The sequence below is a fragment of the Urocampus carinirostris genome, chromosome 8 (assembly GCF_059441175.1).
Source record: "Urocampus carinirostris isolate Australia breed hairy pipefish chromosome 8, RoL_Ucar_1.0, whole genome shotgun sequence".
Taxonomy (NCBI): domain Eukaryota; kingdom Metazoa; phylum Chordata; class Actinopteri; order Syngnathiformes; family Syngnathidae; genus Urocampus; species Urocampus carinirostris.
The window spans coordinates 18,643,965-18,659,644 of NC_142356.1; the positions used below are offsets into that span (position 1 = coordinate 18,643,965).

General features: G+C 38.9%; 2 protein-coding genes across 2 annotated transcripts; both read left to right on the top strand.

Annotated features, from left to right (window-relative positions):
- Nucleotides 1–329: 329 nt before the first annotated feature.
- On the top strand, nt 330–5,609 carry pla2g12a (phospholipase A2, group XIIA). Its single transcript, XM_088343074.1, has 4 exons — nt 330–660; nt 2,040–2,116; nt 2,401–2,566; nt 4,917–5,609. Exons 1-4 carry the CDS (start codon nt 462–464, stop codon nt 5,033–5,035), a joined length of 561 nt encoding a protein of 186 aa, XP_088199200.1. The 5' UTR covers nt 330–461; the 3' UTR covers nt 5,036–5,609.
- A 4,344-nt stretch (nt 5,610–9,953) lies between these two features.
- On the top strand, nt 9,954–15,377 carry LOC148360980 (caspase-6-like). The gene is made up of 8 exons (XM_088341850.1): nt 9,954–10,037; nt 10,282–10,326; nt 12,866–12,908; nt 12,987–13,136; nt 13,206–13,282; nt 13,419–13,594; nt 13,666–13,810; nt 14,955–15,377. The coding sequence occupies exons 1-8, from the start codon at nt 10,004–10,006 to the stop codon at nt 15,188–15,190; spliced, it is 906 nt and encodes a 301-aa protein (XP_088197976.1). The 5' UTR covers nt 9,954–10,003; the 3' UTR covers nt 15,191–15,377.
- Nucleotides 15,378–15,680: the final 303 nt, after the last annotated feature.

Consider the following 15,680-nt stretch of genomic DNA (forward strand, 5'->3'; position numbering starts at 1 on the left):
CCTCTACTAGTAGGAGGCGCTAATTAGTACAAACTGTCCATTTTTGTAGTTAAAGTAATTTGAAGTTTTGAGCTGTCATGACGTATAATACGTAGTGTATTTGTTTATAACTTTAAATGAAAAATTCTTATTAGCGGGTAGCGCCGTTGCTATCACAGTCACCCGGATGTCTCATTCTTCCCAACTTCGATTGAGAACACCGCTCCCAAAAAAAAAACATGTGATCAATAGAAAAATTGAGAATACAAATACAATTTTCATTATTCGGCTGCGGAGTATTGACAAAATTATAAAATTCCAAATGTACCGGAATAAAGCAGCATCAGTCACGTGATTGCCTCAAATCCGGAAGTAAACGCTTTAGCATGGAAATGAAAATAGAGCTGAAAATGCCGTTTAGACGACGCGTCCTGCATTAACGTTTCATCCCTATTCAGAGCTTTAGTTTCATTCAGCCGGACATGCTAACTATAAAAAATGTCGCTTTTGTTTTGTTCCTATGCGTTCCGCCTGCATATTGTTGTGGGGAGAAAACCCACGACTGGCGGATGACGCTAAAAACGATTCGCAACGGCATCCATAAGATCGACACGTACCTCAACGCGGCTCTCGACTTATTCGGCGGCGATGACGGCCTCTGTCGTTACAAGTGTAGCGATGGTAAACGGATTTAAAATGTGCTTTACTTTTCTAGTATTGCGTCATTGTTGTATCATTCACTGTCTTGGTGATCCTGCCTGTTGTCAACAGGTAGTTGTGATCACTCCGTTTATTTACACATGAGTATTTGGTCGGTTAAACAACAGTAGTTGTTATGTTAAACGAACAATTTTCTAGTGTAACATCACTTTTTTTGACTGACAGACTTAAAACATGCCCTACAATTTTAAAAACAGTCAAAGGGGTGTTCCAAATTTGTAATTGAAATACCTCACTTCATTTACGAAGCTCAACTCAACATAAACTTGCATTAAAACGAGGGTGATGATAGACTTATGAGCTATTTTTTAAATAAAAAAATACTTGAAGTAACATGGAAAACAGTGATCCTCGATACCTGTTTTTTTGAGTGATACTTAATGCTTGGGTAGTGATTGGTAAAGATATTAGGTGCCCAAACCACTAGTCGAAAAAATGGCACAAAATTATTGCGTTCTTCTAATAGAAATACTTTTAAATCTCGACATGTTTAATATTGGGCAGCACGGCGTCGCAGTGGTTAGCGCGTGTGCGGCACAGTTCTGGGTTCATGAGATTGAACCTCCTGTGTGGAGTTTATATGTTCTCCTCGTGCTTACATGGGTTTCCTCCCACATTCCAAAAAACGTGCGTTTCAGGTTAATTGGCTGGTTGAAATTGTCCCTAGGTGTGAATGAGCAAGTGAGTTGTCTGTCTCTGTGTGCCCTGCGACTGGCTGGCAACCAGTTCAGGGTGTCCCCCTACCCACTGCGAGAAGATAGCTCCTGCAACCCTACTGAGGATAAGCGGCACAGATAATGAATTAATGAATGTATGTTTAATATTGCATCTAATTAATGACAAATGAATAATCCTATAGCTTTTAGTTGCTTGTTGTTAAATGGCCGATACTGATGTATTCCTCCATCCCATGTACTGATACTAAAAAAGGGGTTTGTATTGACACCAAAACCTAGTATCAGTTCTTATCCTCAGAGGTAACACTCCTGCAGCGTCTCCTCTTGTCTTTTAAAAAGTTATATGACAAAAAAAATCCAATGTATTTCTCCCCAAGGAATTGTAATTGTAAGTCGAGATCTTGAGTGTAGACGAAGAATTAGAACGGTTGAAGGCAGGAAAAGTACTGCGCAAAGTTGTAATGAAAACGCAAGTGTATACTCATGTTTAGTTTCTAACCAAAAAAGTAATCGGGTTTCTTCGATTGCGACCACAATGATTTTTGTAATAAACGGAATTGTTAACCGACCAAGAAAACCCCCCACAATTTTCATATCTCCTTTGTGTGTTCGTAAGTCTCTAGTAGATAAGTTTTATCCTATTCACCTTTGCTCTCTTCTCAGGTTACAAGCCGGTGCACCGTCCCGAATTCAAGCCAGCGCCGCCGAACGGATGTGGGACGCCACTCTTTGGAATTCAGGTAATGCAACTGGTGTTTGTGTAAAAGGATAGTTTTGTTTTTTAATATGGGGAGATAGAAGCTATGATTTCCTGGACTCGTTTGCAGGGATTCTTCCATTTTACTTTTTTCACTCTGTGTTGTTGCTTAATAGTAATATGCTGTCATGTTTGAAGACAAAATAAGTAAAATCATACTTTGAGGTCAAAGAACAGCAACATGGGAGTTTCATAGGACCTACAATGCCCGAAAAAAGTCATATTGATCTGTGAATGCTTCAACGTGAAAGTATTTTGTGTTCCCAGCTTGATGTCGGCATCCCGTCCATGACCAAATGCTGTAACCAGCACGACCGCTGCTACGACACATGCGGCCGCGAAAAGAACGACTGCGATGAGCAGTTTCAAGACTGTCTGGAGACAATCTGCAGGAATGTGCAGCGGACCTTGGGACTTTCCCACAGTGTTCAAGGTAATGCAGGGAGTAAGCCTGAAAGAGGGTGATTTATATTGCACATTTCATAAATCAGATAACTTAATGTTTTGCAGGATTAATAGCCACAAAAAAATGCAGATCATTTCAAAAAGATATTCTTTTTTTGTTTTTTGCAACCTCTTTTAATCTCTCAAAATTAAGCTGCTAAGGTAAAAACATCTCATCTCTTTAGCTGCACCGCTTATCCTCAGTAGGGTCGCGGGGGTGCTGGAGCCCATCCCAGCAATCATCGGGCAGGGGACACTCTGAACTGGTTGCCAGCCACGCTTATTTAAAATTGTTACTTGTATAATCATTTTGGAATTTACTTGTTTTTATTTTTACTTTTAACAATTACAGAGCAGCAATTAAACTCGTGTTGTATTTTAATAATTTGTATTGACTGTAATCAACTCAATTTGTGTTAAAACCGAGACCTTAAACTTAATGAATGCATTTACAGACGCTCCCCTTAAGGCCATTCGACTTACGTAAAATGGTAGATGCGAAAAAAATTTTCAGGATGTCGAAAAACATCCGAAAATTGCTGCATGTTAGATTTTGTATTATGTTCACCGTTTTCCGAGTAGAGGACAGTGCTGTAGTGCTTCTTTCTTCCGTGTGGCACTGTGAGACGTCACCCAGCATTCACCCCGTAGCAGAAATCCGGCTTCTACTTCCTATTTCGTGTGTAAACAAACTGCACTGTATCTCTAGCACGCAAAGAACTTTGACATTTTTATTGTTTAATATCTCCATTCGATAAGTGGAAAGAAGAGGGAGACGTTTCTTTTAAAATGAAAGCGGAAGTGAAAGATTGATGTGGTTGAGAAAATGGATCGCTTTTTTTTTTCATCCACTTTTTACCACGGAGGCGAAAGTCGCCTAACTCTTCCAAAAGTAAGTTAAATTTAACCCTATTTATCTTCATAGTTAAGTCGTGTTTATTTGTGACGCCCTTGGCTGAGAGTAAGTGTCCCGGCTCCTAGGCTTTGTAGCGTATTATGAACTGACCGATAACGGATAATGGATAATGATTTATGAACAAGCTAAATAACCCTTAAAACCCCTAAACCCCCCCCCCTTAATCACAAGGAGTCTCAAAGGGCTTCACAGACCACAGAATGTCAACGCCTGATGTGTAAGCTTTGTTTTTCAGTACTATGATTTATTATTCAGCCTGCTTTGTAACGTTATAGAGCATTTTTTATTAAAACGTTTATTTTTCAGTTTCAAAACAATACAGGTTACTTATAAAAGCCTTAAACATACTTATATAAAGCTTAAACATACAAAATATAGCACTTAAGGAACGTACGAACGATCGTACTTAGTAAGTAGGGCAGCGTCTGTATACATAGTTGTAAAATTAAGGGGTGATATTTTCTTTTTGTTTGCATTTGAAACAAACATTTAGGAATGATCAAATGTTTTTCATTAGCTAAAATATCCCCCGAAGAATGCAAATGAGCTTTTTTTTAATTTTATTTTATTTCAGTTCCTTATAGCAGTGTTTTCCAATGTTTTTGGAGCCAAAGCGAATCTCCTTCCATTAAAAAAAATCATAAAGCACACCATCTATCGAACGTGTTTAAAAATTAATTCATGGCACAAGTTAAAAATGTGTGTTTTAAAACCATAAATTGTCTAAATTGACAGGATAAGATTTTTCTTATTATTTTTGGCCGCAGTAATTCATTTTTGTTTATTTTTGCTGTACAGTAAATTTGGATTTCACTATATTTTTTAACCTGTTTTTCAAGTTTTACTATATTTTTTGTAATTGACTTCTGGGAAATGTGCATGCATGTAAGATGAGCAGAAATGATCTGCAGTAAAACACAATTGTTTTTTTAACTACGTTCTAACCATTAAACAAAAAAATATTTAAAAATATTGTTAAAATCAGCTGAATAATGTGCAAGGTTTTTACTTTGTTTGCTGTGCAATCGTAAACAGCTTCAACAACCAAATAAGTTACCGGTATTACATATACTGTAATACCTCTTGAGCAGATTATTAGTATATAAATAGGAAAAGGGTAATATGCTGCCAACTACTGATATGGATGAATGTCAATTCCTCGGCTGATCACTGTAATAAATCAAAAATATTGAGCAATGGCATAGTTTTTTTTCCAAAGATAAGACTTGGCAGTTTCCTGTGGCACACAAGGCAGGGTCTCACGGCACACTGGGTATGCCCTTGCACATTGGTTGAAAAACATGATGCCTTACAGTAAAATGAACTTTAAAAATCTAATGTAACTGTTTTTGAGAGTGAATTAATAGTTTTGTGTGGATTTTTGTGTACTCATCCGGCCATTTTATTTCCACGTTCCATCCAGCATGTGAGTCTGCGGTGACGCTGCTGTTTGACGCCGTGATGCACTTGGGATGCAAACCGTACTTGGACAGCCAGCGAGAGTCTTGCGTGTGTCAGTACGAGTTGAAAAAGGAACTGTGAACAAGTTTGAAGATGGACTTTTAATTTGATGGCGATTGAATTTCTCAGGGATAAGCTGCTTTTAAACAGCGTACTCCATACATACTGACTTTAGACTGACATCTTTTGTATAATTGAAAGTACATTCGATTCATATTTATGTAGTGTGTGTGGGTTGTTTAATTGGTTGATGCACTGTATTTTTTTTTTTCTTCAAACTTGGGAAAGACACACTGGTAGTCGGCCTGATTTAGACTAAATTCTTTTTCGTGAAGAGTGACCAACCATCAAAATTGTTAAACATATTCGATATTTCCAAATAAATGAAATCAATGTGTTTTTCAACTTCGAGTTTTTGCATGTAATGAACACATGTAATTAAATTGTGATTTAAAATGGAAGGATGCCAAACTGCTTTTTCTTTTTTTGGTTGTTGCACTTGTTGGCGGTCTTAAAGTCTGCTGCCTCTCACAGGTTAGTCTTGGTACTTGCAAAAATGTTTTTTAATACTACTGATGCATACCAGCACAATGCAAGTAAGATTTTTTTTGAGTCCCGAAAAGATAATTAAATTAAAGAGAACATATATTTACGACTTGTGTGTCAGGCGTCATGTGTCATATTGCAACTTTTTTTAAAGAATGCCTATTTGGCATTAAAAGAAACTGACCATGCTATCTGCACTGTATGCTTATTTTATGAACAGTTATAATATGATCTCAGTTATGATGATTACATTTCGGTTGGCGTTTTGTTTTACAAGCCCTGCAGGCATACGTTGGCAACGAAACTCGTCAAACAAGACACAACGGGAGTTACAATTTCAACAACTTAAAATAAAAAACATGCACATTAGAATTATACTATGCAACAAAATATACAAGAGCCTGGAGAGGTCACTTACCTTTTGAAAAGAGAGCTACTTTTTTGTTACTGATGAGCGTCGAGGGCTACCACTGTTATATGTTTTTTCAAACAAAACAATTGGTCAAGTCAAGTCATTTTTATTTGTATAGCCCTAAATCACAAAGAGTCTCAAAGGGCTTCACAGATTATTACACTATATTACACAGACTATTTTTCAGCTGACGAGAAGAGTAGGTTATTCATATGCTATGGAGTACAAGTGAGTTCTAAGCTTAGATTTAAACATTTCCACTGAGGTTGCAGATCGGATCTCAGGGGGAAGAGCATTCCACAGCACCGGCGCCCGGATGGAGAACGCTCTCGAACCAGCAGAACACTTTTTTTCTCTTGGGATCACCAGAAGACCGGCACTCTCAGATCGTAGGCTTCGGACCGGGACATAGGGGGAAGTCAGATCTGAAAGATAAGAGGGAGCAAGTCCATGTATGATTTTGTATAATACTAAGAGAACCTTGAAATCACATCTAAGGCTAATTGTGAGCCAATGCAGGTTAGCCAAAATCGGTGTTATGTGATCGTACTTTTTTGTCCTAGTTAAAAGCCGGCATTTTGTACCAGCTGAAGAGACTTGATTCTAGACTTCGGGAGACCAGAGAGTAGTGCATTAAAGTAATCGAGACGGGAGGTAACATGAATTATAATTTCCGCATCCGACTGAGACAGTATTGAACGGATTTTAGCAATGTTACGAAGATGGAAGAAAGCGGTTCTAGTAATTTTCTTTACATGCGTTTCAAAGGATAGATCAGGGTCAAATATGACACCTACATTTTTAACTGAGTCACTCTGTGTGATGTTATTTCTTTGTTAAATACTAGGGTTAAATAGGCTCAGTCAACCACTAAAACATACTGTATCACTGGTATATGGACTCACAGTAAATTATATAATATATATACATACATACATACATACATATGTGTGTGTATATGTAAATAATATCAAAGTTGTATATTGTACATGCAAAAGTTGTCAAAAAGAAAAGGACTAAAAAAAACTATTGCTATCAGAAAAGTGTACTCACAGTTGAACTTAGACCTCAAAGGTGTGTATTATTTAGCTTCTCCTAGTGGTAAAAAAATATTGATTTAAAAAGTATGCAAATAATACATTAATAAAACAAGTATTATTAAAAAATACTAATACAGGTAAGTCGATAAAGTGGCATTTATTTTACATAAGATCAGCCTTACTTTGAGTCTCCGTTGATTCTATTATTGTGCTTTTTATCACTCGTTTTCCGTTGCAATGCAACTTTCAGCGACATCTAGTTGTCACATGATACACACTGTCCCTTTAATCGGATTTCTGTACAATCACGTTACAAGAATACTGGCAATATTTCGTTTTCAATCGGATTATCGAATACGTATAAACACACCCATGGAGAAACGATCCCTGGTGGCAGCTTGGCTCTGTTGGGTGAACTTTTTTTTATGTGTATATGTGAATTTGCCACAATCCCGGTCAAACCAACTGCACTCAAGTTTCTAGAAGGGGCAGGGGAATCGATCCAAATATTGGCATTATCGATACTAAGCAAGTTCTTGGATTGGAGCGATACTATTGTCCTGGGATAGATACTTCACCACTCCACCAATTTCCTATTTGTAGATAGTGCAGTCCTCCTCTCTTTTACACAGCGTCCTCAGCCACTCTGTTAATTTATGCCTGTTTGTGTGACTGACAGGCAAACTTTCAGCACCTCTCCCTACCTGGCCTGCTGCTGCATCTTTCCTCCTTATCAGAAACTAAATATGACTGAGGCAAACAGGAAGCTCAGTGCGGTGTGGACTTTTTTTTCAAACAACAGAAAGAGACAATGGTGTGGCAAATTTTCATAAACACATGAAAAATGTTAGCTCTATGGAGAGCAACAAGCTGCAACCCAAAATGTAAACATTGGAAAAAAATGTATGTTTTTAACTTTTACTATTATTTAGTAAAAAACTGTTGAACATTGCTAAGTTTATTGAAAATATTTGTTTCCAAGAAAACTGAGAAAACGGCTTTTTGTAAAAGGAGGCATTTTATGCAATATTTCACTTTTGTGTTTAAAAAAAAAAGAGTTTTACGTTTGTTATTTCTGCCATATCTAAACAATGCTTTCCATAAATACAAGGGCACTTCACTTGCAAAATAACATTTTACTGCAAGAACACTGAACTCATGCATGAACTTTGCAAGAACTTTTCAGCGGCCGAGTTTCCAGTGACGCGTCACCATCACAATCTCTGTCCTCCCCGACGATGACAACGGGGCTTTGTCATCTTTTTCAGGAAGAAAAAAGTTCTGTCTGCACTTTTCCATTTCTTCACTTCTCTCACCACACTGCTTCACCACGCTTACTCGCCATATGGGTCTGCCTTTACACTCTTAATAGCTGGGTACAAGAAGCAACACTAGGAAGTTGGGGTTCTTCGATGTGTGGACAAAGGTCTGATTAAAGCCACTCCTGCCATCTCATGATTTATCATATAGAAATCATTTGAAGAGGCTTGATACTTACTGATGAGAAGCCCAAACCCCTTGTAATAATCTTCTTAAAATAATACCAATTAAAAAAGTATTTCTATGTTTGCCACTCATGGACAATGCTTCTGGAAACATATTGATACATATGACATTGAATCTAATAAGTCGAAAGTTTTCAGATTGTACTATTTACACCAGGCATGTCCAAAATCAGGCCTGGGGGTCAGTTACAGCCCGTGAACACATTTTCACTGCCCTGCGGCCTCTGTCATAAAATTAATATTATGTGGCCCGCCAGTAATGTTGACGATTTTATCTCACCCAATTTCCAACATGGCGACTGTAAATAAAAAGCAAAGTTGACTGTGAGAGCTGCCGCTTCTAGGACAAATGGACTTTGGAGTATTTTTCCCCGAAATCCGAAATAACTGTCGGTCATTTTGTCAAGAGACTTTGGCTGTTTTCAAAGCATCTACTATCAAGAGGTACTGTCAGACAAAATATGCTGATTACAAAAAGCTAACTGGAAACGAACACTGTGAACTGGTGAAGCAACTGGAAGCTGTTTTAACAGCACAGCAGCGAATTTTCACGAGACCCTGCGAGTCAAATGATAATGCTACTAAGGCGAGCTACGAGGTCGTGACGCTGCTCGCAAAGGACTGCAAACCTTTCACGGAGGGTCAATTTATTTAAGATTGTACAAAGACTGCCAAAATCAATACCCCTGGTTAACACTATTTGCACCTCATCTCATCTCATTAGCTGCACCGCTTATCTTCAGTAGGGTCGCAGGGGTGCTGGAGCCCCTCCCAGCAATCATCGGGCAGTGGCCAGGGGACACCCTGAACTGGTTGCCAGCTAATCGCAGGGGACACAGGGACAGACAACTCGCTCGCTCATTCACACCTAGGGACAATTTGGACCAGCCAATCCACCTGAAATGCATATCTTTGGAATGTGGGAGGAAACCGGAGTGCCCGGAGGAAACCCACGCAAGCACGGGGAGAACATACAAGCTCCGCACAGGAAGTCCGGTAGCTGGATTTGAACCCACACAGGAGGTTCCCAAGACCTCAGAACTGTGCCGCACACGTGCTAACCACTGCACCGCCGTGCTGCCCACTATCTGCACCTTCTCACTTTATTTACAAAACACTGTGCAATGGAAGGTATAGTTGACATGTTGACCTTATTATACAGTATGTGTATTTTTGTTTCATAGCTGTTTTATTTGACTTACTTGGTTTTTGTTCTGAAACAGATTTAATAGAATTATTTATTTTAGTTTTTTCAACTGTTAAAAGTTTGAATTTTAATAATTTAATTTCTAAAAATGAATGATTTAAGTAGTTAAAATATTTTTGAATTGTAAATACAAACTACTCAAGTTTCTAGGCGTGAACTTCAGGTTGGGTGTAGCGCGGAAGCGCCTTGTTTGATTGACAGCCCATGGTAGCCAATTGTCTTGTAGCTATTGACCAATGAGCATTGTAGAGGGAGGAGCTATTTTCGGTTTCTGGGGGCGGAGCTTTTGAATTGTTTCACTTTTCAAGACGAAGGTAGGGCAAACAACAGTCACTCAACATGGACCTCACTAGTAGAAATCCTTGCGGTACAGGTAAAGTGACATTTCCGTGTATGAATTAGATATGTACAAAGTTTTTGCGCAAGGATGAAACAAGCCACGGGTAAAATACTCAATTCGTATATTCATTTTAGTATAAATTGACAAGTCGTTTTGTTCTAGTATTTGTAATAAAACCTTGTGTTAGCCATACGCCATTTTCTTACAACAAAGTTACGAAAATGCCATTTAACTTGTATTTTGTAAATGTTTCTTTTCTTTCTGGACTTTCTTCAAGCAGCGAGTGTTGCCATGGACAGTACCGCCGTCTCAAAAAGCACAAGTAAGGATTAGGAATAGATTTTTATTTTATTTTGCATACCTGTCAACCTTAGGCAATGGCTCCCCTTATTAATGGTCACATTATTAAGCGATAATAAACACTACGCACAACGCGGCACCTTTTTACCCATAAAAAGACAGGCTTTGTAGAATAAATACAAATATAACTTGTGTGACCAAGTTCTTCTTAATTTTCCAAATTATTTACACACACTATTCTTTCAGCTCTTTCCTCACTTGAAGAAAATGTAGTGTTGCATGTTATAGGCCTATGTAGACTATCAGTATACAGTATTTAAAAGAAGTCCCATATAAAAATTGTTTTACGGTGTACTTAATTCGCAATGTTGACAGGTATGATTTGAAAATGAAAAAATAATGCTATGTAAAAAATAATTTGAAAGTGACTGTTAATGGTGGCAAGCAGCACGGAGGCTGAGTGGTTTGCGCATCTGCAGCACAGTTTTGAGCTCATGAGATCAAACCTTCCTGTGTGGAGTTTGCATGTTCTCCCCGTGCTTATGTGGATTTACTCCGAGCACTCCGGTTTCCTCCCATATTCCAAAAACATTCATTTCAGGTTAATTGGCCGGTTCAAGTTGTCCCTAGTTGTGAATGAGCGATTGTGTTGTATGTCTCCGTGTGCCCTGCAACTGGCTGGCAACAAGTTCAGGGTGTTCCCTGCCCACTGCCCGAAGATGGCCCGGGATGGGCTCCAGCACCCCCGCCACCCTACTGAGGACAAGCGGTGCAGATAATGGATGGATGGATTTATATCTGCTCATGAGGTGGTACAAGGAAATATACCCCTAAGAGTTATTAGCCAGTCAATTTTGACCCTGGATCTAAATAAGTCCTGACAACTAAAAACAACAAAGTATCACTCAACATGGGTAATACAACATCATAACAAAAGTATTCAGCCATAACAACTTATTAACATTACTATTTGAATAAATAACCCCTGAGGCTGAGACGCATCAGTTATTACATTTTGTAACCTTGAAATGTGTTACTAGAGACCCTAACAATACATAAGAGTTAAGATTGCACTGCAACTTTTTGTGATGAACGGCTATCAGTGGATTTTGCATCCTAAAATATTATTGTATTTTGATTTACCTTAATCATCCACATTTTTTCCTCCCTCGAAACATTATTGCACTCTACTTCAAAGTATAGTAAATACATTTAGTAAAAGCTACAAACAAAAAAACAAAACAAAAAAAGCACAGCGTAACAAAGTTAGGGTGTCATCTTTCTCCAGCTGTCAACCAGCTTTTGAAAGCAGCTAGCACTCTAAGCTGGCCAAACAAAGGCTGCTTGACCTCCCGATGCTGGCAGTGCTGATGCACCTGTAATTGACGTCGACAAAGGGGAAACATCACGTCTGTGCTCATTTTAAGTTTAATTCGAGCTGTGATTGTGTGCGTTAACAAAAGTCCTTACAAACTACAGTCACAAAAGTGAGTACACCCCTCAGATTTCTGCGGAGATTCGATTATGTTTAATAAAACATCAGTAAAGAAACATCGCTTTGACACACTGAAAAGAAGTATGTCAACAAAGGCCATGGCTTACTGGAAAGATATCCTCTGGTCTGATGAGACAAACATTCATTTATTTGGCTTAGATGGTGTGAAGCCAGGTGAGGAGTCAAACATGTTTGCGTCGTGCCTAAAGTCAAGCATGGTGTTGGGAATGTCATGGTTTGGGGCTGCATGAGTGCAACTGGAATTGGGGAGTTGCATTTCATTAATGGAAACAGAAACTCAATAGTGTACTGTGAAAAAGTGGAGCAGAGAAGGATCCACTGCCCCCAGAAACTGGGTCACAGGGAAATGTTCCAGCCTGACAATGACCCCAAATACACTTCCAAGATGACGAAGGCTTTTCTATAGGGGCTAAGGGTAAATCCAAAAGAACATCTTTAGAGCATCCTCAAGCAGAAGGTGGAAAATATCTTAAATATCCCCCAGCTCAGTCATGTTGTCATGGAGGAGTGGAAGAGCATTCTGGTGGCAATTTGTGAGACACTGTTGAAATCCATGGCGAGGAGAAATAATGTGGTTCTGCAAAATCATTGTGGCCACACAAAATATTCAACTTCAAGAACTTTGACTTCAGGATGTAACCCCTTTTGTTACCAGGGGTTTAGCTACTAATGATATATTTTGAGTTTTTTAGGTGAAAATAGTAAATAGAGGCACTGCTGTATAAGCTTAACACAGACTACCTTTCATTGTGTAAAAGTGATGTTGCTTCAGTGTTGTTCAATTAAACATGATGATGAAATCTCTGCAGAAATGTCAGGGGTGAACTCACTTTTGTGACATACTGTACATAACATAGGTTTGTGCCACCAAGCTTCGTGTAAAACTGTTTTTTTGTCTTTGGTATGGTATCCCTTTTTTACAGCCCTAAAAAAGTGCAAATTAGATGGGGAATTATTTCCATAGTAACATTAGTAACCATGCAGCACAGCTTCTTTGGCCAAAACAAAAGACCCAGAGTAATCGGTTAATTATGCTTTATTTCAGCGCATTGCGTCCAGAATCTAACTGAGACTGATGCGTTCACAAGGTATGCATCTACTTTTTAATGCTAAAGCTCTCGCTACAGTAACAATTGCAACCTTTAATGTGTTCCACGGGCACACAGTGACAAGCTTATGGATCCTGGTGAGGAGTACAAGATGAACTACAGGCGGCGAGGCCAGGCCATCATTTTTAACCAAGAACGTTTTTTCTGGCGCCTTGGGATGAATGATCGGAATGGCACCAACACTGACCGCTACAACCTAGAGATCAGGTATAGTGTTTTTCCCAATTTATACTTTAATTTGTTGTACAAAATAGCATTGTTTTTTTTCCCTCCAAGGCTTAAGGCCCTCAACTTTGACGTGATGGTTTACGATAACTTCAAAAACGAAGAAGTCCTGGAGATAATCTACAAAGGTCACTGCTTCTGAGCTTCTTTCTACTTGTTCTTTTTGCCATGGTTATGTTAAAACCCAACTCTCTAAAAACCCATTTTGAATATTGCATTTTAAATAATGGTTCCACCGGACGTGTTTTCTGCTGCCTCCTCTAGCTGCCGAGGCTAACCACTCGGACTCTGATTGTTTCATGCTCATCTTCCTGAGTCACGGCGAGGATGAGCATGTGTACACCTACGACGGCAAGATCAGCATCCAGCGCATTACTTCACTCTTCAAAGGTGACCAATGCCAAAGTCTGGTCGGAAAGCCCAAGATCTTTGTGTGGCAGGTGCGTACTTTCTTTGTTCAACAGTGCGGTCTTGCTCAGCTAGATAAGAATGGCTGTTTTCCTACGACCAGGCGTGTCGCGGTGACAAACACGACAACCCCGTGGTGCCTTATGATGATGTGGACAGTGAGACCAATGAGGTGGTGGTTGACGCCAGTGCAGTTCACACGCTCCCAGCAGGAGCCGATTTCATCATGTGCTACTCAGTGGCGGAAGGTGAGTATGGAAATCACACCTTTCAGTTTTCAGAGCTTAAGCCTTTTATTTTTATAATCGTGTATTTAAATTTGTTGTAAGAGCCAAACATTAAAGCCTATAATAATTATTGTACATTCTGGACTACAAGTGGCTACTTTCCCCGACATTTTAAACGCCTTGTCTGTCAAAGCTTTATTGTTGTGCCAATTCTGTCTAATTGCGAATATTAAACCTTTTCGCGATGGTGTTATTCTTCAGCATCACTATAGAAAGCACCTTGTAGCACTGCATCACTCCGTGGTATGCAGGATGTGTTGCAGTGGACTGTAAAGCCCTAGAGAGGATTATATTATTATTATATAAATTATTGTACTGTACTGTACTCAGCTCAGGGATGCTGCTGGAAATGTGACTTTCCCTTCGGGGATGAATAAAGTATCTATCTATCTATCTATAAACACGGCTCAAAAGATCACTGGCTGCTCCCTTCCCAGCCTGATGGACATTGCCAGCTCCCTCTACCTCAGCACAGCTGAACACATCCTAAAGGACTCCTCATGGATTTTTCAAACTGTTAGTCGGGCAGACAGTTCAGATCCCCACAAGGCCCGAACTAACAGGAGCTATCAACACACTAAATTAGTTTTAAATGCAATGTCCTGGTTGTGTATAGGTTTTTTATTTGAGGTGAATACTTCATATATTTCTATTCATTATATTTGATATTGTATATTTTGTTGACTGTAGTGCAACTCTAATTTCAGATTGATAATTAAGGTGATTGATTTTAATAAGGATTTTTGTTGCGTTCGTGCATATGTTCATACCAATTAAATTATGACTGCTGTGCTGACAGCTGAGGACAGAGTTAGCAAATGAGTGCCCTAAATGAAGAACAATGTTTTACTTTAAATTTAAATGTAATGGACGTGAATACATCCATCTACAAAGCTGTTTAAGCCTGTGGCTCTAAATCAGACCAAATCCAGATTTGTACATACATTTGTGCATGCGGCGTTCAATCAGGTGTTCTGTAGTCCAGAATTTATGTTACTAAATATGTAAACTTTAAAGAAAAAAGGACCACATTTGTGGTTATTCCCATCCTAACCAGTTTGTCATACTACATTAACGACAATGTCAACACCATTCTGCCCTTAAGGTTATTACTCGCACCGGGAGACCGTAAACGGTTCGTGGTACATCCAGGACCTGTGCGAGCTGCTGAAGAAGTTTGGCGAATCTCTGGAATTCACCGAACTCCTGACGTTGGTCAACCGTAAAGTGTCGCAGAGGAGCGTTTTGAGGAGCAAGGACAGGGAATCCATCGGAAAGAAGCAGGTGCCGTGCTTCGCCTCCATGCTTACCAAAAAGCTTTACTTCCGTCCTAAAAAGTAAAAGCTCCGCCAGGTCCTTCATTCCTCCTAAATAACTTCACAATAACGGAATAAGCAGTAGTTTACAGTGGGTCATTTTTTATTTGGAGGAGCATCAAACTTGCACTCTAAATCACTTGGGTCTATAGTAGAATGATTATTCACTTGAAATTTAATAATTGTTTTGTTACAAAACTATCACTTTTTTTTTTAAAAAGAAGAACAATTTTGAGGTGTTATTTTGAATTAAAAACATCAATTTTTTAATATAATAGCTATTGTGATGTGACAGTTTTAAGGGGTATTTTTAAAAGAAAACCATTTTTTACAACACTTTTTCCACAATGTTGCCAGTTGATAAAGATTTCCAAAGGTAATATTGTACATAACAAAAACATTCTAAGGAGATATGCTCCGGCAAATCAACCCAAGAAATTTGGTCCTGAAGAAAACGTAAAGTTACCAACAAAACTCAGGATGTTAATCCCGTCCAATCGGTCGTGATTTGTCAA

Excerpts from the sequence above, each read along its gene's own strand:
- pla2g12a (XM_088343074.1), top strand. The coding sequence starts at position 462 with ATGCTAACTATAAAAAATGTCGCTTTTGTTTTGTTCCTATGCGTTCCG. Across the intron at positions 661-2,039 it reads TCGTTACAAGTGTAGCGATG|GTTACAAGCCGGTGCACCGT; the intron begins GTAAACGGATTT and ends CTCTCTTCTCAG. Across the intron at positions 2,567-4,916 it reads ACTTTCCCACAGTGTTCAAG|CATGTGAGTCTGCGGTGACG; the intron begins GTAATGCAGGGA and ends CGTTCCATCCAG.
- LOC148360980 (XM_088341850.1), top strand. The coding sequence starts at position 10,004 with ATGGACCTCACTAGTAGAAATCCTTGCGGTACAG. Across the intron at positions 10,327-12,865 it reads CGCCGTCTCAAAAAGCACAA|CGCATTGCGTCCAGAATCTA; the intron begins GTAAGGATTAGG and ends GCTTTATTTCAG. Across the intron at positions 13,811-14,954 it reads GTGCTACTCAGTGGCGGAAG|GTTATTACTCGCACCGGGAG; the intron begins GTGAGTATGGAA and ends TCTGCCCTTAAG.